Raw genomic sequence first — 22,736 nt, 5'->3', positions numbered from 1 at the left:
GAGAGGACGAAACAGCTGAACCCTCGCCGTCTGGAAGACGCCAGAGACCTGCAGGTCCAGGGTTATGACGGTGCGTTCAGACAGTGGCATCAATTCAGTGGAAGTTAAGGTACGGCAAGGTTACGAGTCACAGAACTTAACTAGAGTATCAATCAACACGTCCAGCAAATACTCATCACAGAAGTTTATGTAGCTGATCTGTGTGGTCAAGAAAACTGGAACTTTTTCAAATGCAGTCTCGCTCACTGCAAAAACTCAAAATCTTACCAGGAATATTTGTCTTATTTCTAGTTAAAATGTCTCAATTTTAGTGAAAAAATCTCATTACACTTAAAACAAGATTTATCACCAGAAAAATAACTTGTTATTTGACCATTTTCACCTGTTTCAAGTAAATTTTCACTTGAAATAAGTAGAAAAATCTGCCAATGGGACATTTTTTCATTACAAGCTAAAAAATCTTGTTCCACTGGCAGATTTTTCTACTTATTTTAAGTGGAAATCTACTTGAAACAGGTGAAAATGGTTGTTTTTGAGTCTTGTCTTAAATGTAATGAGATTTTTTTTACTAAAAATTAGACATTTTAACTAGAAATAAGACAAATATTCTTGTTAAGATTTTGAGTTTTTGCAGTGTATAATAACTAGTGAAATCGATCATGTTGTTCTGATTTGCATTTGTAGTTATTCTATATGTATTAAGTAATAGCATAATCAATACAAATGGACACAGAGTAATTCCATAAATGTATTTAAAAAACAAACATTTACATTTTCCCTTGAAGCCAAGGTGTGGCGGCTGCTGTACCTTTATACCCAATTGACGCCCCTGGTCCAGGTCCAGGTCCAGGTCCAGACCCTGACCCGGGTCTAGGAGGAGAAGATGTCCTGCAGTCCGTCCAACGCCAGACGCCACCGGTAAGAGAACCAGAACTGTCTAGAGCAGGGGTCGGCAACCCAAAATGTTTTAGAGCCATATTGGACCAAAAACACAAAATACAAATATGTCTGGAGCCGCAAAAAATTAAAAGTCTTGTATCAGCCTTAGAATGAAGGCAACACATGCTGCATGTTTCTATATTAGTTACAACTGGGGGAAGATTTTTTTTTTTTCATTATGCACTTCGAGAAAAAAGTCGAAAATTCGAGAAAAAAGTCGAAATGACGAGAAAAAAGTCGAAATGACACCACCCACGACTCTCTATGTCAAACCATTCAAAAGTTATAGCAGAAAATAGGGCCAACCAATCAGAAGAAGGGGCGGGGCTAATTCAGGCCAACGAAGGTCAAGGACTCAATACCGAGTCCGATGACACCACCCAGGACTCTTTATGTCAAACCATTCAAAAGTTATGGCAGAGAAAAGTATTCTAGGGGGCGCTGTTGAGCCGTTAGGCCACGCCCATTAATGCAAACCGTGAAATATCAAATTTATCACCAGGCCTGGCTTGGTGCAAAATTTGGTGACTTTTGGAGAACTATCAAATATGGACCAATCAGATGAAGCGGGGGCGCGCTTTTTGGCGTCTGTCGTCGCCACGGTAACACTTTTGAAAGAAAAAAGTAATGCGCTTCGTCGCAGGATGGAGACGCACATTTTGATGTATAACACACCAGGGTTCACGATACGGTTCGGGCCGTATTAACTGTCGAAGGAATGGCATAAATTGCTCCAAAATTATGCGATTAATTTAGAATGTTCAAAATGGCCGACTTCCTGTGTAAAATGTGGTGAGTTTTCGAGCATCTTAAGGCCTCCAAATAGGCAATTCATTTAGCGGAAGAATAATAATAATAATTAAAGCTGCAAGCAGCAATGAACGGGCCCTCACCGACTTTCTGTTGGGTTTCGGCCATGGCGCCAAGAGACTTTTCTTTAAGTTGCAACATGATACAGGTGTGTACCGATTTTCGTGCATGTACGTCAAACCGTATTGTGGGGCTTGAGGAACAAATTTTTCTAGGGGGCGCTGTTGAGCCATTAGGCCACGCCCATTAATGTAAACCATTAAATATCACATTTTTCACCAGGCCTGGATTGGGTGCAAAATTTGGTGACTTTTTGGGCACGTTTAGGGGGAAAAAAGGCCCTCATTTCATCAGAAGAAAGAAAAAGAAAGAAAGAAAAAAAAATTCCTACAGATACAATAGGGCCTTCGCACTTTAAGTGCTCGGGCCCTAATAACCAACCAATGTGTAACCCAAGGTTGGCCCGGTGAACAGTGAGCAGGTGAACAGTGTGTTTATATCCGGGTCAGCCTGGGGTCACTTCCTCTTCCTCCATCCCCTCTGATCAACGCTGGGCTGGTGCAACGTGGCAGACGGCCTTAATGGCTCTTTAAAAAGCTTAGATTCACATATCAGCGGGCAGGGGTTTTTAGTTGAAACCTCTGAATGGGTTTGGACAAAGAATCTCTTCAATCCTTGATGGCGACGACGGGGGCGGATCCGGTTTCAGCCGGCAGAACTTTAGTTCCTGTAACAGGAGGAGGGAACCAGAGTCCGGCGGACTCAGGTGTCCCAGCGCCGGCGAGACCCAGAACCGGACCGGACCGGATCGTTAAAGGACCAGAACCAGCGCCGGACGAGGACAGCGTTTAAAATATTCAAAACAGGACTTTACACGGGCCTTTTGGGCTTTTTGGAGGCCCTGATCCAGACCCGGTTCAGACCCGGTTCAGACCCGGTTCTTTAGTTTGTTTAGTGGACCTGGCTAGCGGTTTATATTTTGAGGTATGTTGGGGTATTTGAGAGTATTTTGGGGGTATTTGGGGGTATGTTGGGGTATGTTGGGGGTATATTGGGGTATTTGGGGGTATATTGGGGTATGTTGGGGGTATATTGGGGTATTTGGGGGTATATTGGGGTATTTTAGGGGTATATTGGGGTATTTGGGGGTATATTGGGGTATTTGGGGGTATATTGGGGTATTTGGGGGTATATTGGGGTATTTGGGGGCATATTGGGGTATGTTGGGGGTATATTGGGGTATGTTGGGGGTATATTGGGGTAGGTTGGGGGTATTTTGGGGTATTTGGGGGTATGTTGGGGTGTTTTGGGGGTATATTGGGGTATTTGGGGGTATATGGGGGTATATTGGGGTATTTGGGGGTATATTGGGGTATTTTGGGGTATTTGGGGGTATATTGGGGTATTTTTGGGGTATATTGGGGTATTTGGGGGTATATTGGGGTATTTGGGGGTATATTGGGGTAGGTTGGGGGTATTATGGGGTATATTGGGGTATTTGGGGGTATATTGGGGTATTTGGGGGTATATTGGGGGTATATTGGGGGTATTTGGGGTATTTGGGGGTATATTGGGGTATTTTGGGTATATTGGGGTATTTGGGGTATATTGGGGTATTTGGGGGTATATTGGGGTATTTTGGGGGTATATTGGGGGTATTTGGGGGTATATTGGGGTATTTGGGGGTATTTGGGGTATGTTGGGGTATTTGGGGTATTTGAGGGTATGTTGGGGGTATGTTAAGCAGCCTTACCAACTCAGTGTTTCCCACAGCTCTGATCTAGAGAGTGTGCCAGAGGTCCAGAGGTTGGGGGTATATTGGGGGTATATTGGGGTATTTGGGGGTATTTTGGGCAGCCTTACCAACCCTCACTACTGTTTTTCTCAGCTCTGATCTAGAGAGCGTGCTGGAGCTCCAGAGGGCCAGGATGGTTGGGGAAAGTCTCGCTGACCAGGACCAGCTGGAGCTGCAGGGCAGGAAGAAGCTGGTCAGGTAACGGGAACTTCCTGTCTGCTACTGCGAGCTTCCTGTTGGCCGCTCAAATAACCGGGAACTTCCTGTCTGCTACTCCGAGCTTCCTGTTAGCCGGTTAACGGACGTATCAGCCGTACCGGTTTTTAACCCCAACCATCTGGTGACCTTTGACCTTTGACCTTGGTCTGCAGGTCCAAGACCTTCGACCAATCGCTGCTGACTCCGGTCCAGACGGAGCTGGACCCAAAGCTGGAGAGGAAGAAGAGCCACTACAGCCAGGTGAGCTAGCTGCTCCGGCTAAGGTTCCCAGTTCCAACCACTACTACTTCCTACTTTACTAACTAACTAACTAACTAACTAACTAACTAACTAACTAACTAACTAACTAACTAACTAACTAACTAACTAACTAACTAACTAACTAACTAACTAACTAACTAACTAACTAACTAACTAACTAACTAACTAACTAACTTTCCTAGTGTAATGTGGTCCAGTTTCCTGGTGTAATGTGGTCCAGTTTCCTGGTGAAATGTGGTCCAGTTTCCTGGTGTAATATGGTCCAGTTTCCTGGTGTAATATGGTCCAGTTTCCTGGTGTAATATGGTCCAATTTCCTGGTGTAATGTGGTCCAGTTTCCTGGTGTAATGTGGTCCAGTTTCCTGGTGTAATGTGGTCCAGTTATGTTGGTGTATTTGGGTATATTTGGGGGTATGTTGGTGTATTTGGGTATATTTGTGGGTATGTTGGGATATTTCGGTATATTTGGGGGTATATCTGGGGGTATGTTGGGGTATTTGGGTATATTTGGGGGTATGTTGGTGTATTTGGGTATATTTGGGGGTATGTTGGTGTATTTGGGTATATTTGGGGGTATGTTGGGGTATTTGGGTATATTTGGGGGTATGTTGGTGTATTTGGGTATATTTGGGGGTATGTTGGTGTATTTGGGTATATTTGCGGGTACCGTATGTTGGTGTATTTGGGTATATATGGGGGTATATCTGGGGGTATGTTGGTGTATTTGGGTATATTTGGGGGTATGTTGGTGTATTTGGGTATATTTGGGGGTATATTTGGGGGTATGTTGGTGTATTTGGGTATATTTGGGGGTATGTTGGTATATTTGGGTATATTTGGGTATATTTGAGTATTTGTGTATATTTGGGAGTATGTCAGGGTATTTGAAGGTATTTGAGGGTATGTTGGTATATTTGGGGTATATTTGTGGTATGCTGGGGTATGTTAGGGTATTTGGGTATATTTGGGGGTATGTTGGTATATTTGGGTATATTTGGGGGTATGTTGGTGTATTTGGGGGTATATATGTTGGTGTATTTGGGGTATATTTGGGGGTATATTGGTGTATGTGGGTATATTTGGGGGTATGTTGGGGTATTTGGGTATATTTGGGGGTATGTTGGTTTATTTTGGGGTATATTTAGGGGTATATTTGGGTATATTGGGGTATGTTGGTGTATTTGAGGGTATGTTGGTATATTTGGGGGTATATTTGGGGGTATATTTGGGTATATTTGGGGGTATGTTGGTATATTTGGGGGTATATTTGGGTATATTTGGGGGTATGTTGGTATATTTGGGTATATTTGGGGGTATGTTGGTGTATTTGGGTATATTTGGGGGTATGTTGGTGTATTTGAGTATATTTGGGTATATTTGGGGGTATGTTGGTATATTTGGGGGTATATTTGGGTATATTGGGGTATGTTGGTGTATTTGGGTATATCTACCCACCTACCCGACTAACTTCCTGTCTAAACCTCGTGTCTGCTTCTGTTCCAGCTGTCCAAGAGCAACAGCCAGTACCATAAAATATTCAAGGAGATCAGCAAGGAGGAGCAGCTGCAACAGAGTGAGTTAGCACGACTCTCTTTTCCGCCTTAAGGCCGTGACGCAGCTCAGGTGACGGGTCCCTGGTTTCAGGTTTACACCTGCGCCGCCTTAAGTCCCGGCCGGAGGTCCAGGTGAGTCCAGGTGAGACCAGGTGAGGCCAGGTGAGAACTGACTGACGTTTCCCGGTTTTCAGGCTACACCTGCGCGCTGCAGAAGGACATCCTGTACCAGGGACGCATGTTCGTCTCCGAGCACTGGATCTGCTTCCACTCCAAGGTGTTCGGCCGAGACACCAAGGTGAGTCTGGACGCTACGTAGCTACGTAGCTATGTAGCTAACATACCAGAGTTCCTGGACAGGAGACACCCAGGTGAGTCTGGATGATGTAGATGCTAGAGTTCCTGGGGGGGGGGGGGACCGGGAACCGGGTTCCTCTGGACCAGACCGGTTCATTTGGACCTGGTTCCTGTGGACCGGACCATTGTGTCCGGTCCGCAACATACCCCCAAACATACCTAAGTACCCCAAAAACCATGGACTGGACACCAATTTGGGATATTTGGTGTATTTTGCTACATGTGGGGTATGTTGGGATATTTCAGTATATTCAGGGTTATGTTGGGGTATTTGGAAGGTACTTTTGGATATTTGGGGTTGTTTGTAGTTATTTGGGATATTTGTTTTTTTATATTTGAGATATTTGGGTATATTTGGGGTATTTTGCTATATTTATATATTACAAGAGTTTTGTGTTTTGTGTGATAAATACGTTGATCTCACCCTCCTGTTATGACTCTTTTGATCATGGTGTCTGTCCGTCCCAGATCGCCATCCCGGTCATGTCCGTCACCAACATCAAGAAGACCAAGACGGCCATCCTGGTTCCCAACGCTCTGGTGGTCGCCACGGCAACGGACCGAGTGAGTTCCTCCCTCCGGAGGGGGGTGTTTGGGGGTATGTTTGGGGGTATGTTGGGGTATTTCAGTATATTTGGGGGTATGTTTGGGGTATATCTGGGGGTATGTTGGGGTATTTGGGTAAATTTGTGGGTATGTTGGGGTATTTGGGTATATTTGGGGGTATGTTGGGGTATTTGGGTATATTTCGGGGTATATTTGGGGGTATGTTGGGGTATTTGGGTATATTTGGGGGTATGTTGGGGTATTTGGGTATATTTCGGGGTATATTTGGGGGTATGTTGGGGTATTTGGGTATATTTGGGGGTATGTTGGGGTATTTGGGTAAATTTGTGGGTATGTTGGGGTATTTTGGTAAATTTGGGGGTATATTTGTGGGTATGTTGGGGTATTTGGGTATATTTGGGGTATGTTTGGGGTATATTTGGGGGTATGTTGGGGTATTTGGGTAAATTTGTGGGTATGTTGGGGTATTTGGGTATATTTGGGGGTATGTTGGGGTATTTGGGTATATTTCGGGGTATATTTGGGGGTATGTTGGGGTATTTGGGTATATTTGGGGGTATGTTGGGGTATTTGGGTATATTTCGGGGTATATTTGGGGGTATGTTGGGGTATTTGGGTATATTTGGGGGTATGTTGGGGTATTTGGGTAAATTTGTGGGTATGTTGGGGTATTTTGGTATATTTGGGGGTATGTTGGGGTATTTGGGTATATTTGGGGGTATGTTGGGGTATTTGGGTAAATTTGGGGGTATATTTCGGGGTATGTTGGGGTATCTTTCAAACAGGAAATATTTATTTACATATAGATTTGTCTCTTTAATTTGCTTTGTTTTGTATTTGGGTATATTTCGGGGTATGTTGGGGTATTTGGGTAAATTTGTGGGTATGTTGGGGTATTTCGGTATATTTGGGGGTATATTTCGGGGTATGTTGGGGTATTTGGGTATATTTGGGGGTATGTTGTGGTATTTGGGTAAATTTGGGGGTATATTTGTGGGTATGTTGGGGTATTTGGGTATATTTGTGGGTATGTTGGAGTATTTGGGTATGTTTGGGGTATATTTCGGGGTATGTTGGGGTATTTGGGTATATTTGGGGGTATGTTGGGGTATTTGGGTAAATTTGTGGGTATGTTGGGGTATTTGGGTATATTTCGGGGTATATGTGGGGGTATGTTGGGGTATTTGGGTATATTTGGGGGTATGTTGGGGTATTTGGGTATATTTGGGGGTATATTTGTGGGTATGTTGGGGTATTTGGGTATATTTGGGGTATGTTTGGGGTATATTTGGGGGTATGTTGGGGTATTTGGGTATATTTGGGGGTATGTTGGGGTATTTGGGTATATTTCGGGGTATATTTGGGGGTATGTTGGGGTATTTGGGTATATTTGGGGGTATGTTGGGGTATTTGGGTATATTTCGGGGTATATTTGGGGGTATGTTGGGGTATTTGGGTATATTTGGGGGTATGTTGGGGTATTTGGGTAAATTTGTGGGTATGTTGGGGTATTTTGGTATATTTGGGGGTATGTTGGGGTATTTGGGTATATTTGGGGGTATGTTGGGGTATTTGGGTAAATTTGGGGGTATATTTCGGGGTATGTTGGGGTATCTTTCAAACAGGAAATATTTATTTACATATAGATTTGTCTCTTTAATTTGCTTTGTTTTGTATTTGGGTATATTTCGGGGTATGTTGGGGTATTTGGGTAAATTTGTGGGTATGTTGGGGTATTTCGGTATATTTGGGGGTATATTTCGGGGTATGTTGGGGTATTTGGGTATATTTGGGGGTATGTTGTGGTATTTGGGTAAATTTGGGGGTATATTTGTGGGTATGTTGGGGTATTTGGGTATATTTGTGGGTATGTTGGAGTATTTGGGTATATTTGGGGTATATTTCGGGGTATGTTGGGGTATTTGGGTATATTTGGGGGTATGTTGGGGTATTTGGGTAAATTTGTGGGTATGTTGGGGTATTTGGGTATATTTCGGGGTATATGTGGGGGTATGTTGGGGTATTTGGGTATATTTGGGGGTATGTTGGGGTATTTGGGTAAATTTGTGGGTATGTTGGGGTATTTGGGTATATTTCGGGGTATATTTGGGGGTATGTTGGGGTATTTCAGTATATCTGGGGGTATGTTGGGGTATTTGGGTATATTTGGGGGTATGTTGGGGTATTTGGGTATATTTGGGGGTATGTTGGGGTATTTGGGTAGATTTGGGGGTATGTTGGGGTATTTGGGTAAATTTAGGGGTATATTTGTGGGTATGTTGGGGTATTTGGGTATATTTGGGGGTATGTTGGGGTATTTCGGTATATTTCGGGGTATATTTCGGGGTATGTTGGGGTATCTTTCAAACAGGAAATATTTATTTACATATAGATTTGTCTCTTTAATTTGCTTTGTTTTGCTTATGGTTTTCTTTGTTGTTCTTTGTTTTTTTCGGTATATACATTTTATGCATTCTGATTATTTTGTTTTTGTTTTAACCTGTTTGAATAAATAAATAAATGAAAATGAAATGAAAAATGTGGGTATACTTCGGGGTATGTTGGGGTATTTGGGTAAATTTGCGGGTATGTTGGGGTATTTCGGTATATTTGGGGGTATATTTCGGGGTATGTTGGGGTATTTGGGTATATTTGGGGTATGTTGTGGTATTTGGGTAAATTTGGGGGTATATTTGTGGATATGTTGGGGTATTTGGGTATATCTGTGGGTATGTTGGAGTATTTGGGTATATTTGGGGGTATATTTCGGGGTATGTTGGGGTATTTGGGTATATTTCGGGGTATATTTGGGGGTATGTTGGGGTATTTGGGTATATTTGGGGGTATGTTGGGGTATTTGGGTAGATTTGGGGGTATGTTGGGGTATTTGGGTAAATTTAGGGGTATATTTGTGGGTATGTTGGGGTATTTGGGTATATTTGGTGGTAGGTTGGGGTATTTGGGGGTATATTTGGGGTATGTTTGGGGTATGTTGGGGTATTTGGGTATATTTGGGGTATGTTGGGGTATTTGGGTATATTTGGGGGTATGTCGGGGTATTTGGGTATATTTGGGGTATGTTGGGGTATTTGGGTATATTTGGGGTATGTTGGGGTATTTGGGGTATGTTGGGGTATTTGGGGTATGTTGGGGTGTTTGGGTATATTTGGGGTATTTAGGTATATTTGGGGTATTTGGGGTATTTGGAGTATGTTGGGGTATTTGGGTATATTTGGGGGTATGTCGGGGTATTTGGGTATATTTGGGGTATGTTGGGGTATTTGGGGTATGTTGGGGTATTTGGGGTATGTTGGGGTATTTGGGTATATTTGGGGTATTTAGGTATATTTGGGGTATTTGGGTATATTTGGGGTATGTTGGGGTATTTGGGGTATGTTGGGGTATTTGGGGTATATTGGGGTATTTAGGTATATTTGGGGTATTTGGGTATATTTGGGGGTATGTTGGGGTATTTGGAGTATGTTGGGGTATTTGAGTATATTTGGGGTATATTTGGGTATATTTGGGGTATGTTGGGGTATTTGGGGTATGTTGGTGTATTTGGGTATATTTGGGGTATATTTGGGTATATTTGGGGTATGTTGGGGTATTTGGGGTATGTTGGGGTATTTGGGTATATTTGGGGTATATTTGGGTATATTTGGGGTATTTGGGGTATTTGGGGTATTTCAGGAGGCCAGAGCTTCACTACTGATGTCTTGTTCTGTTGCAGTACGTGTTCGTGTCCTTCCTGTCCAGAGACAACACCTACAAGTTCCTGACGTCCGTCTGTTTCCACCTGGAGGTAAAAACCACGTCCTGCACCTCCAAACCAGGACTAGAACTGGAACCAGGGCTAGAGCTGGAACCAGGACTAGAACTGGAACCAGGACTAGAACCAGGACTAGAACTGGAACCAGGACTAGAGCTGGAACCAGGACTAGAACTGGAACCAGGACTAGAACTAGAACCAGGACTAGAACAGAGAACACAGAAAACCAAACATGGAGAACCAAACAGGTGTAAACAATGAGGACAGATGAAGTACAGGAAGTAGGACACAGACTTTCAAAATAAAACAAAAATAAACCCCAAACCGTGACAGCTTTGTTCTTCAAATTAGCATGATGTGACTTGTTGCATTTTAACGTTTCTTTCCTTGCGTTTCAGGAGAAGAGTCCCTGCAGTAGCCCCGCCCCCTCGCCTGCTGACCGCAGCTTCAGAGGTCAGAGGTCACCGGTGTCACCGCGCTTCCCTCTGGTGGGTTCACCAGCAGCACAAACACAAAGTTTACCAGCAGCACAAACACAAAGTTTACCAGCAGCACAAACACAAAGTTTACCAGCAGCACAAACACAAAGTTTACCAGCAGCACAAACACAAAGTTCACCAGCAGCACAAACACAAAGTTCACCAGCAGCACAAACACAAAGTTTACCAGCAGCACAAACACAAAGTTTACCAGCAGCACAAACACAAAGTTCACCAGCAGCACAAACACAAAGTTCACCAGCAGCACAAACACAAAGTTCACCAGCAGCACAAACACAAAGTTTACCAGCAGCACAAACACAAAGTTCACCAGCAGCACAAACACAAAGTTTACCAGCAGCACAAACACAAAGTTTACCAGCAGCACAAACACAAAGTTTACCAGCAGCACAAACACAAAGTTTACCAGCAGCACAAACACAAAGTTCACCAGCAGCACAAACACAAAGTTTACCAGCAGCACAAACACAAAGTTTACCAGCAGCACAAACACAAAGTTTACCAGCAGCACAAACACAAAGTTTACCAGCAGCACAAACACAAATCTGGAGTCGGAAATTCTGAGCTCACAAATTTCTGATTTCATTAATTGAATCACAAATCCTGATTTTCTTGGTATAAATGTTGAAGTTCACGTTAGCTGAATGTTTTCCAGCCGTTTGAGGAGGAACCAGTCATTAATATCCATGTTTTTGTTCTTGTTCCCAGAGAGACTTCAGCCTGGACGGAGTTCTGAGGACCAGGAGGGAGACGGAGGAGAGCAGCAGCTCCGAGTCCCCGGAACCAGAGTACCAGAACATCCCAGGTACCAGACCCAGAACCAGAACCAGAACCAGAGTACCAGAAGATCCCAGGTACCAGAACCAGACCGGGACCAGACCGGGACCAGAACCAGACCGGTACCAGGAACCCTCGGGAGATGGTTCCTTCAGTAGTGTCAGGAAGGTTGTAGTGAGGACCCAGATGCAGGAGAGCAGGAGTTCCAAAAAAGCCAGATTTATTTAAGCAAATAAAAAGCTGCTTTGCAGGAAAAAATTCCAGACAAGAACCAAAACTACTAAACACGAGGAAACACGGAGGGAGGAAACAGTACGGACCAGATATACAGAACCGTTAACGAGACACGGTGAAGACGATCAGGGCAGACGGGAACAGGAACGTCACACCAGAACTGAAACACAAAGACACGGGTTTCAAAATAAAACAGGGAGGGCCAAATCCACAAAAGGATTGCGCGTCTTTTGCGGCTGCTAAACCGGTGCAAATGAGACAAAAAGAGAGCGTCTAATTCACAAAGCACCCGCAAAGGGCGAATTGCAGCACAAACTGCGCTGCCAAGCAAATAGTGTCATGGTGCGCCGGTGCCATTTGCATGCATGTAAATTAGGTAATATTCATACATTCCTTTCTATGCAAATAAGCCTCATTGCAAAAACCGTCTAATTCACAAAGGCCAGCGCTATTTGCCACACGCAAAAATAGTGGAGCAAATACCGTGTTTCAGAAGCGTGTATTAACTGCGCGCAAACTCACTCCTCACTCTCTGTTTCTCTCTCTCTTCAATATCATTCAAGCCTGTGTGATACTGAATGATATTAAGGGTGAAATCTACAGTCAGACATGACTGTAGACAGTCAGATCAAGTGGGGTTGTGGACTTATCTCGGATTTAAAAATAAAAATAACAGGACGGAGCTCAGGATTCATCCATACAGTAAGGGGCTGCTTTATTACAAACAATTCCACCATATAAACATATAAATGTAGAATGTGTGTGTTTAACATCTGACCTGTAGGTGTGTGTAGCAAAACACAGAACATGAGTTACCGTCAGATCCTGATCGTTAATGAAGTTACTGCAAAACTTCATGGGCGTGTTTGCGCCGGCATATCATTAGAGCAAAATCTTTTGTGAATCGGACCTTAAAGCGGGGCAAATTGCGGGCGCAAATGCGGCGCAATTCACAGCGCTATTGGCGGGCGCAGTCTATTCTTTGTGGATTTGGCCCGAAGTGACAAAACCGTGACAACAAAGGTCCATCAGAATCCCATAAATAAACCTCAAACATGTCCAGATGTTGGTCCTTCAGAACCAAGATGTTTGTTTGTTTCTGTGCTCAGAGGTCCTGCTGGAGAACCGGGTCCTCAAGGAGAACCGGGTCCAGATGGAGAACCGGGTCCAGATGGAGAACCGGGTCCAGATGGAGAACCGGGTCCTGAAACCCGTCTCTCTCAACACTCTGCTGGTCGTCTACATGTTTCTGTGAGTCTGGAGGATTCAATGTGTTAATTAAAGCTGCACGGGCCCTCGCTCGTGCAATTTTCACCAATTAAGGTCAAGGACTCAAAACTAAGTCTGACGACACCCCTGTTGTGCAACAGGTTAGCTTGGCTGTCAAGTTATCGGAAAGGTTATTAATAATTGTATTCAAGAATTATGAATAATTAATAAAGTCGACTATTTATCAAATTGAATGACCAAAATGATAAAAAAAATCCTCGGGGCACCACCCTGTTCCTTAAGCAGGGAAATGATAACTTTTACAGCAGAAAATCAGTCTCAAGATGAAGGTTTATGCCTAGTATAATTGAAGGGTGAGATTCCAGCACTGGCTCTGTCAAACAATCAATGTGACCAAAATTGTATGAAACAACACAAACAACTCATTAAAAATCAATCAGAATTTATTTACATACGGGTATCAAAGCAGATGTAAATAAATACCCAAAATTAATCCTGATGGCACACTACATTGACATAAAACCATTAATTAACAAGAAAAACAACAATCAATAAAATGAAATGAAAGTTAAATGCATGGATTGTAAAAGAAATCGAACGCAATAAGATGATATCAAGACCGTCTACGGTTCAACACATGGCTGCCAGAGATGGCTGCGGGTTTTAAAGATGGTGTGGCTTCTGTGGTATTTAAAGATGGCGAACCCTCTTCAAGCCACGTGCACTCAGACCGGATGGTGATCCCGGTGTTTAAAACGTGACTACGGCAGAAAACAACGACTACCAAATAATCAAACACGATAATGATAACAATGATGATGATGTAATCTCCGCTCTGAACACAGATTTAGCTCTGAAACGCTCTAAATTAAACTAATACACTCAGGCCTCAAAACCTCACGCCTCCTCGGGTCTCCGGGTGCTGATCAGAGGTTCCTGCCGGGTTCTTTCGGTCGGAGTCCGATCCAAGCGGTCTCCCGCCTCTCCCGCTCCTCCTCCCGACTCTGAAATAAAAGGGGACGGTGGTGCAGCGTGGCAGCAGCCGGCGCTCCCCCCCCGGTCCGGAGGCTGTCACGTCGTCTCGGTGGGCGCGGGTCGGTCCACTTCTGGGACGTGCGGGTTACCATCGGGCTGATGAGCCCCGGACGGGGCGGCGGGATGCGTCTCGGTCTGCGCTGGGCAGGCTGACCGCAGGTCCTTCCAAAACAAACTTAGAGCGGAGAGAGAGAAGTTAGGAAAGAGGAAACAGGGTCTCACCCTAGATCGAGGCCGAGCTTTGAAGCGGCTTCCCCCCCTTTTCAGCTCCCAGGGAGCCGGGAGACGTGTGAGGTGAGAGAAGAGAGCGCAGTGCGCTCCGTGGTCCCGAGGCGAGAGTTATGGTTTAAAGTAGGGACTATCAGATATCGACCAATCAGATGAAGGGGCGGGGCTAATTTGCACCAATTATGTTCAATGACTCAAAACCATGTCCGATGACACCCCCCATGACTCTTTATGTCAAACCATTCTAAAGTTATGGCAGAGAGTAGGAACTATCAAATATGGACTAACCAGATGAAGGGGGGGCGCACTTTTTGGCGTCTAGCGTCGCCACGGTAACGCTTTTGACTGAGAAAAGTAATGCGTGGTGTCGGAGGATGGAGACGCACATTTTGATGTATAACACACCTGGGGGCACGTTACGGTTCGGGCTGAATTAATTGCCGAAGGAATGGCATAAATTGCGCCAAAATGACACGATTAATTCAAAATGGCCAACTTCCTGTTCGGTTTTGGCCATGGCGCCAAGAGACTTTTCTTTAAGTTGTGACATGATACAGGTGTGTACCGATTTTCGTGCATGTACGTCAAACCGTATTGTGGGGCTTGAGGAACAAAGTTTTCTAGGGGGCGCTGTTGAGCCGTTAGGCCACGCCCATTAATGCAAACCATTAATTATCACATTTTTCAACAGGACTGGCTTGGTGCAAAATTTGGTGACTTTTGGGCACGTTTAGGGGGAAAAAACACCCTCATTTCGTCAGAAGAAAGAAGAAGAAAGAATTCCTACAGATACAATAGGGCCTTTGCACTGTCAGTGCTCGGGCCCTAAAAATTATCCATTCAGGTGTTCTGACCTGTGTGTGTGTGTGTGTGTGTGTGTGTATGTGTGTGTGTGTGTGTGTGTGTGTGTGTGTGTGTGTGTGTGTGTGTGTGTGTGTGTGTGTGTCTCCAGGGTGTGTGTCCTCGTCCTCTCCTCGTCCTACTTGGCCTTCAGGATCGTGTCTCTGGAGCAGCGACTGGCGACACTCGGCTCCGTCTCCGTCTTCACGCATCACGAGTGAGTTAGCAGTTAGCCGTTAGCATGCAGTACCGCCGGTGACCACAGGGGGGCCAACCCAGCCCCCGAATCTCGCACTCAGCAGGCACGCTGATTTTTTCCAGTGGCCAGCCGCGGTACTGCAACAAAAATTCCCATGGGGCCCAGAAAGCTTTTTTCCCACAGACCGCAATAGTAAAAGAGAAGCCTCTAAAACTGTTCACAGGAACCTCCAGCCAGTGGCGGCCTTTGGCATCAGGGGGCCCGTTTCAATGTTTAATATGGGGCCCTATTTATTACTATATTTGCCAGCTATGTGTCCTGCGTCCGTGACGCATTATAAGCTGAAAGAACGCAGTAAACGCATCCATGCGTCCCAAGGACGCACATATTTTCCCATATAAAACGATACATTGTGACCAAGTGTTAAAATCATAACCAGGACAAGAAACCAGGACTCAGCAGAAAAGGCCAGGATTCAGGTTGGTTTCAAACACATAAGGATATGGATACTTTATTGTCCCTTACAATCCCCTCAAATTAAATTAACAACAAAAATAATGAGTGCTCCACGTTATTTTTGTCCAGCTGTGATCAGAGCACTCTCTCGGTCAGAGAAACGGAAATAAAAGAGAAACAACCTTCTACACATTTGTTTTCAAAATTCAGCAAAAAAAATCAAAAATTCAAAATTCTCAACTTAAATCAACAACAAAAATAATGAGTGCTCCACGTCATTTCAGCACCATGGACAGTTCACTACCTGCATGAAAAGACAGAGACAGATGGAGGAAAAAAAGAAAGAAATGACACTAGGCTACTGTTGTGGATTTCCACGGTAGGCCTACATACACCGTGCACATTGAGTAAAATCAGTAGGCTACTTTGTTTTATTGATAATATTGGGCCACTAAAGTTTTTGCCAAAACTGTTTAAAAGACTCACAGTACCACTGATCATGTCGTGCTTCCAACGATAATGTTTGGTCATCATTATCACCAGCTCTAACTGTAGAAAGGTCTTTATTTTCACCTTCTCCTGTATTTGTTGTTTGGCTGGTGTTATTAGCTGCAGATGCTGGATCAAAGAAAAAGGTCACTTTCGGAAGACTACTCACAGCTTTCTTTTTTATATCTGCTAATTTTCACTTTTCAGCCCCACTGTGGTATGTTCGTTTCATTTTTCTTGGATGGTTAGTTTAATGGCGGGTAGTGATTTATTATTGTGTCTTCCTTGCGCATTTATTTTTTTGTCAGTCAGTTGGGGGCCCCCTGGTGGCCGGGGCCCGTTTCAACTGAAACAGTTGAAACATAGGTAAGGCCGCCTATGCCTCCAGCTGTAATCACTGGCAATTACTAATCTTTGTATTCTATATTTTTAAGTCATGGACTTTATATCCGTCAAAAATGTTTTATAACGGCCAGAAAAGTCAAAGAAAAGTCTCTTTCTGGGCGTGACGTCACGGCTGATGTCACGGCCGTGTCGGTGCCATGGATGTTGCCCCTGGCATGATGGGAGGCATGATGGGAGGCCCCAGAGCATCATGGGAGGTGACTCAACTGAGCATGCTCTATGGGCCGCACAACGCGGAAGTAAACCCGGAAGTCAGAAATGTTTTCGGCGTATGCGCTGAGTGAGCAAATTACATTGAAATGAATGGGCGGCAAGGGGGCACGGTGGCGCAGCAGGTAGTGCAGCCGTCTCACAGCTAGAAGGTCCTGGGTTCGATTCCCGCCGGGGACGCTGTGGGCGCTGAAGTGCGTGTTAGTTCCCCCATGACTTCAGCTCCCACACCCTGGGTGGGGTTGGAGAAAGGATCTTTCTGTGTGGAGTTTGCATGTTCTCCCCGTGTTCCCCTGGGTAGCTAATGGGAGCTACCCTCACAAAAACATGCAACAGTCCTGGGCTACACATGCCCCCTCTGGCCAACCGGGGCGCCAGATGGGGTGGGGAGGATCTGACCGGAATAACGTGATCCTTCCACGCGCTACGTCCGGCCAGAGAATCCTCACCCTGTCTGGTGAAAAGAAGCGGTCCATCTCTCCTCAGGATAAGAAGGAGACCTGAGCTCAGTGTAGGGCCCTCCTTGGGTTGGTAGAGGAGAGCAATGCCCAGGGGCCTCATTTAAAATGGACTGCGTAGGATTCATACTAAAAGTGCACGTACGCTCAAAAGCCGAAAATGCCGGGCGCAAAAAAAAATCCGGATCTATAAAACCGCGTGCACGCAGTGGCTTCCTGCAACCTGTTTGGCTTCGGAATGAATGAATGAACGTGTCGAGCCACCGTGCCACTGAATTTCACTGAGATCTGAGATCTAGATGTTGTTGATGAGGAGGAGGACAGGAAAACCACATTATTTTCTGGTCACAGTAAAAGTAGAAAAATAAATAGTAAATAAAGCGAGTGAGTGGCAGCACGCCGTTGCTGCGCGGAACGCCGTGAGTTCCCCGGTGCAACAGGGGGACACACGTCCCCCCGTCTTTTCAAAATCATGTTTATTTTCCCCTTACTTTTTACAGTTTAAAAACTAACGGTAGGCTCAGCCTTAAATTGCAAATTATCAAGACACTGTATGAAAGCGATACGAGAGCAGCCGCGCTTCACCCCCCCCGCTCTCCCTCCTCCTCCCTCCCCTCAGAGCTGCTCAGGGCTGGTTTATGGTTCTGCGTCACCAACGCAGAGCCTACGGCGTAGGTGCGCGTCGCCGCGTACCTTACGCCGTAGGCTCTGCGTCGTTTTAACGCGGGACCCTAATTTAGGCACCATACACCTGCATGTAAAGGTTTCACGCGCGCGTAAAACTCATATGAAAACAAATCTGAGTCCCTTTAGGGAAGAAATGAGGGGCTCCGTGGGGCTCCCTAAACGCAGCCCCTCATTTGTTCTGTCCTAAAGCGGTGAAGGAGGTTCCCGGCGTGTCCTGCACCGCGGCTGCAGCTCCAGCAGCACCAGAGTCCTGACTGCCTGAGCTTCACACACAGAGGAACACGATCAGCGCTATATTATTTTATTTTATTATTTTAAGTCTTATATATTTTGTGATATGTGATGACATTATTAAGAGTATGACATGAATCTGGCTTCATTTCACCACCTCAAACCCTGCGTCGCCAGTTCCCCGTGTCTTAAGTAAATTCTTACGGGAGGGTCCTAGTTGCCGTAAAGATAAGCAGATTTTTCGGTTAGTTTTTTCTTTTTAGATCCGAGGATTTGCGTAGAAGGTGGCTTCCGCAACTTTCAGGCGCTTTTTCTGCGCAAGCAAGCTTTATAGATGAGGCCCCAGGACTGTTACTTAGGTATGAGCACTGGGTGATTAAATGGGTAAAAAAATATTTAAAAAGAAATGAATGGGCGGCCATTTATGATCCAGTTAATATTATAGATCCAGTTAATATTATAGATCCATGGGCCAACCTGGCCACGCTAATGCTAATTTGCTAATTAAAATAATTTAATTGTAATTGGAAAACTAAGATTTGAACCTGAAAATTCATGAACTTTTTAATTTACGGTTTCAAATTTTTTTTCAGTTTCACATCTTTTTTTTCAGTTTAACGCTGTGGCAGCTGTCAGTCAAAAGGCCATGCCCCTAATTATACACACTGTGGTTTAATGTAATTATGCATCAAAACGACTCGGTTCTGACCGGAGGTTCTTGTTCCAGAAGCAGCTCCTTCTTCTCCGGTTCTGACCTGAACGCTGAGCTTTTCTCCGAGCTGCTGACCGTCAACCTGCTGAAGCTGGAGAAGGTGAGATCAATACCCATCAATATCACTGATCACTATTACTGATCACCATCATTAATGAACCAATCACCGTTGACCTGCTGAAGCTAGAGAAGGTGTGTTAGGTTCCTAAATCAACATACATAAATTAATAACTTAGGAAAGACACAGAGACTGTTAAAGATTATTTTTCAGGCCTTCTGCAGAAGGGAAGCACAGTCGGAGCTTGCAGAGCAACATGGCCCTCTGGCTCTCGACGAAATGCTTGCCGGCTCCCTTTTTGCATCAGGTATTTATTGGTAAAACTGACAGGCATGGGCTATGTTAAGACAACCAATGGTAGACAGTGGATGGACAATGGGAGGAAACAAACAGATAAACAGGACATTTCAGTTGAAGAACAACTAATCTATGTTCTGCAGAGCAAACAGACATCCTTTCTGTTGAGGGTTTTGAACAGAATATCCAACTGACCATGAGACAGTTGTGGACCAGCCCAAACCCCTGAGCAGTTTAGGGAGTGGCTGTTGTAACTGGTAACATGTGATAAGCATGTCTAAAACACAGTCAGCTCTCTGACTTGACTTGATTCTGATTCTAATGGTTTCATAAGCACCAAACTAATTATTAACCTCACAGTGAACCACCGATCAATAATCAATACGTTATGTTAGTGGACCGATCACCATCATTGATGAACCGATCACCATCATTGATGAACTGATCACCATCATTGATGAACTGATCACCATCATTGATCATTGATGAACTGATCACCATCATTGATGAACTGATCACCATCATTGATCATTGATGAACTGATCACCATCATTGATGAACTGATCACCATCATTGATGAACTGATCACCATCATTGATCATTGATGAACTGATCACCATCATTGATCATTGATGAACTGATCACCATCATTGATCATTGATGAACTGATCACCATCATTGATGAACTGATCACCATCATTGATGAACTGATCACCATCATTGATGAACTGGCACCATCATTTTTTTTTTTCTCTTCTGGCTCTCGGCGAAGGCGGACGCTTTTTCTGCTCCTCTCCTCTCCCGCCTTCATAATTGGATTTATGATAGCAGGATTTCTCCTAATTGGAGTGGGGATCTTCCTGGCCTATCGACAATCGCGTAAGTCTGCGGGAGCCGTTCTGGCCCTCTCTGAGCTGCCCGAAACTGCTGAAGGATTGAGCAAGGCGCTCCGCACTCAGACTGTAACGTTGGGAGAGCAGGGCCGCAAGCTGGATGTGATTCTTGAACAGAATCGTAGGCTAGCAGGGGTCTTTGAGCTCTTTAACAAGATGGAGAACACCTTGGAGAAGCTGGGCACCCGGCTTGGCGGGGATTGATCACAAATTCGTCTGATCGGAGTTTATTGAGGAACCAGAAGACTGAAAGGCAGACGGAAAATTACTGAGCTGCCTGCAAATTGTTGATTTGATTTGGCCTTGACAGAGCGGCTTGGCAGGCCTCTTCGTCACAATCTCCCTGGAGGAATGTAAACATGACGCTCTGCACCCAACTCAACCCTCCCCCTCTTTCACAAACACCTGCGGATCGCCCTCCCAGAACTGTACCACTGCCCGATAACATCAAGGATGTTGGCTGCGCTCTGGGCGAAAGGTTCTCGGACTTATCGCGTCACAGACTCTCACACACACACTGACACACACCCCCCTCCCCATATTCAACGCCTTCCAGCCCCCCCCCCCCCCCCCCCTCTTATCAGCAGCCCCTCCCTCACAGTCTCCGGGTTGGAGCGCCAGCTGCAGTGGCCGCGGCCCTCACTTGGAGGATCTGTGCCGGGTCCCCCCCCCCCCCCCGACCTGCCCATATCGTATACCCATAAACTTATGATGTTGTTTTGTTGTGTGTATGTTGCTTTTCTGTGCTGAGGTGTTTTTTTGCACCTTGACACCAGGTATTAATACACAGTGTGAAGATCCTTTTTTTCCCTCCTCCCCCCCATCCCAGTGTCATCCTTCCTCTAAAAATGGCGTCCGTATTAATGGTGCCATCGGTGTGAACCGGAGTCAAGTTCTCTCGTCTGATTTATGTCTGACCTGGAAATAAAGCTTTTTCTGATTCTGATTCTGATTCTGAACCAATCACCATCATTGATCACCTGCTCTCTCTGTTCAGGTGCAGAAAAACCTCCAGAGACTGTTGGAAGAGGCCTGACCCGGAACCAGGAACCAGGAACCAGAATCAGAACCAGGACCGAGAGAGACCAGGATGTAAACATGTGGTTTTCCGTTGCCATGGTTACAAACACCGACCAGATTCCTACAGAACTGGTCCTGGTTGGTCCCGGGTCCAGAACCGTCTCTTCCTCCAGAACCGTCTCTTCCTCCAGAACCGTCTCCTCCTCCAGAACCGTCTCCTCCTCCAGGATAAACTCATTCCTTCATGTCCAGCAGCAGAAACACGTGTTTGGTTTTCATTGAACAAGTTAGTTTGAAGTTGGTGAAAAATGTTACATTTAATAAAGTTTTCTTTACAAAATCAATATCTGCGTTAAAAAAGGTTCAAACTGTCAGGATGTTTGTTTCAACATGTTATCAATTAATCACATGTTTGGGGGAATGTTGAGGTGTCTGGGGTATTTGGGGTGAATAACCACAGAAAAATCTTTGTAAAATAACTTGTACTTGTCGAAATAAAGACAATTCATTCATTCATTCATTCATTCATTCATTCATTCATTCATTCATTCATTCATTCATTCATTCATTCATTCATTCATTCATTCATTCAATAACCAGTGCTAATCCTGGATGTTGTCATCTGTAACCATGACGACTGTCAAAGAAGGCTCATGTAAACCTCCTAGAACCAGATCTGGTTTTAGATCTTCTATTTCCCTCCAGGACGTTTGAAGGTTCCTCATCCCTGAAGGTTCCGGACCAGAAAACGGATCAATCATCAATGAGAGTGATCGGTTCATCAATGATGGTGATCAGGTCATCAATGAAAGTGATCAGTGTATTAGTGATCAGGGGCCTCATTTATCAAAGAGTGCGTAGAATTCATACTAAAAGTGCACGTAAACCCAAAAGCCGAAAATGGCGGGCGCAAAAAAAATCTGGATTTATAAAACCGTGTGCACGCACACTTCCACACAATGTTCGCTTTATAAATCCCAGTCCAGCTGGAAGGTTGTAGGTGAATTCTCCTCATATCCCGCCCTCCACACACCCACTTTACCTTAAATGGACAATGCAAAGTAGTTCATGACTGTATTTTCATATGAATGAGCTGCTGAGCATGTGCAGCGGCTCCTGCAGTCTGTTTCTGCTGCGTCAGGATGAATCAGACGTGTCGAGCCACCGTGCCACTAGATTTCACGGAGACTGAGGCCCCGTTTACACGTAGCAAAAACGGTGGTGTTTTCATGCGTTTTGGCCGTTCGTTTACACGAAAACGAAGCTCAAAGTCTCCAAAAACCATCATTTCTGAAAACGTTTCAAACCTCCGTCTTCACGTTTGCTTGTAAACGGAGAGAAACGGACATTTAGGCTTCAGAACGTCACATTATGAGACAGAAACGTCACCAGCGTCATGAGTGACACCTGTGGTTACAATTAGTTTTTAACGTCAATATTTTCTTGTATTTTACCTGTTTTATATTCTAAAGTCACACGTAAAAGTAACTCCACTTCTCTGTCA

General features: G+C 44.7%; 1 protein-coding gene across 2 annotated transcripts; it reads left to right on the top strand.

Moving 5' to 3' along the window:
• On the top strand, nt 1-21,717 carry LOC133450868 (GRAM domain-containing protein 2B). Of its 2 annotated transcripts, none has more exons than XM_061729770.1 (14): nt 1-109; nt 786-918; nt 3,638-3,742; nt 3,916-4,003; nt 5,528-5,597; nt 5,772-5,875; nt 6,403-6,498; nt 10,235-10,306; nt 10,672-10,761; nt 11,482-11,578; nt 12,894-13,035; nt 15,230-15,334; nt 18,983-19,064; nt 21,210-21,717. In XM_061729770.1, the coding sequence occupies exons 2-14, from the start codon at nt 884-886 to the stop codon at nt 21,246-21,248; spliced, it is 1,125 nt and encodes a 374-aa protein (XP_061585754.1). In that variant the 5' UTR covers nt 1-109; nt 786-883; the 3' UTR covers nt 21,249-21,717. The 2 variants fall into 2 exon arrangements, with proteins under 2 accessions (XP_061585754.1, XP_061585753.1); XM_061729769.1 differs by having other exon boundaries at nt 18,980-19,064.
• Nucleotides 21,718-22,736: the final 1,019 nt, after the last annotated feature.

Source organism: Cololabis saira, chromosome 9 (genome assembly GCF_033807715.1).
Source record: "Cololabis saira isolate AMF1-May2022 chromosome 9, fColSai1.1, whole genome shotgun sequence".
NCBI classification, from domain to species: Eukaryota; Metazoa; Chordata; class Actinopteri; order Beloniformes; family Belonidae; genus Cololabis; species Cololabis saira.
The sequence above is the reverse complement of the archived record's forward strand: the minus strand, read 5'-3'. Positions and strand labels throughout refer to the sequence as shown.

Coding starts and splice junctions, on each gene's coding strand:
- LOC133450868 (XM_061729769.1), top strand. CDS start 884: ATGTCCTGCAGTCCGTCCAACGCCAGACGCCACCG. Junction 5,598..5,771: donor GGAGGAGCAGCTGCAACAGA/GTGAGTTAGCAC, acceptor CCCGGTTTTCAG/GCTACACCTGCGCGCTGCAG. Junction 10,762..11,481: donor TGTCACCGCGCTTCCCTCTG/GTGGGTTCACCA, acceptor TCTTGTTCCCAG/AGAGACTTCAGCCTGGACGG.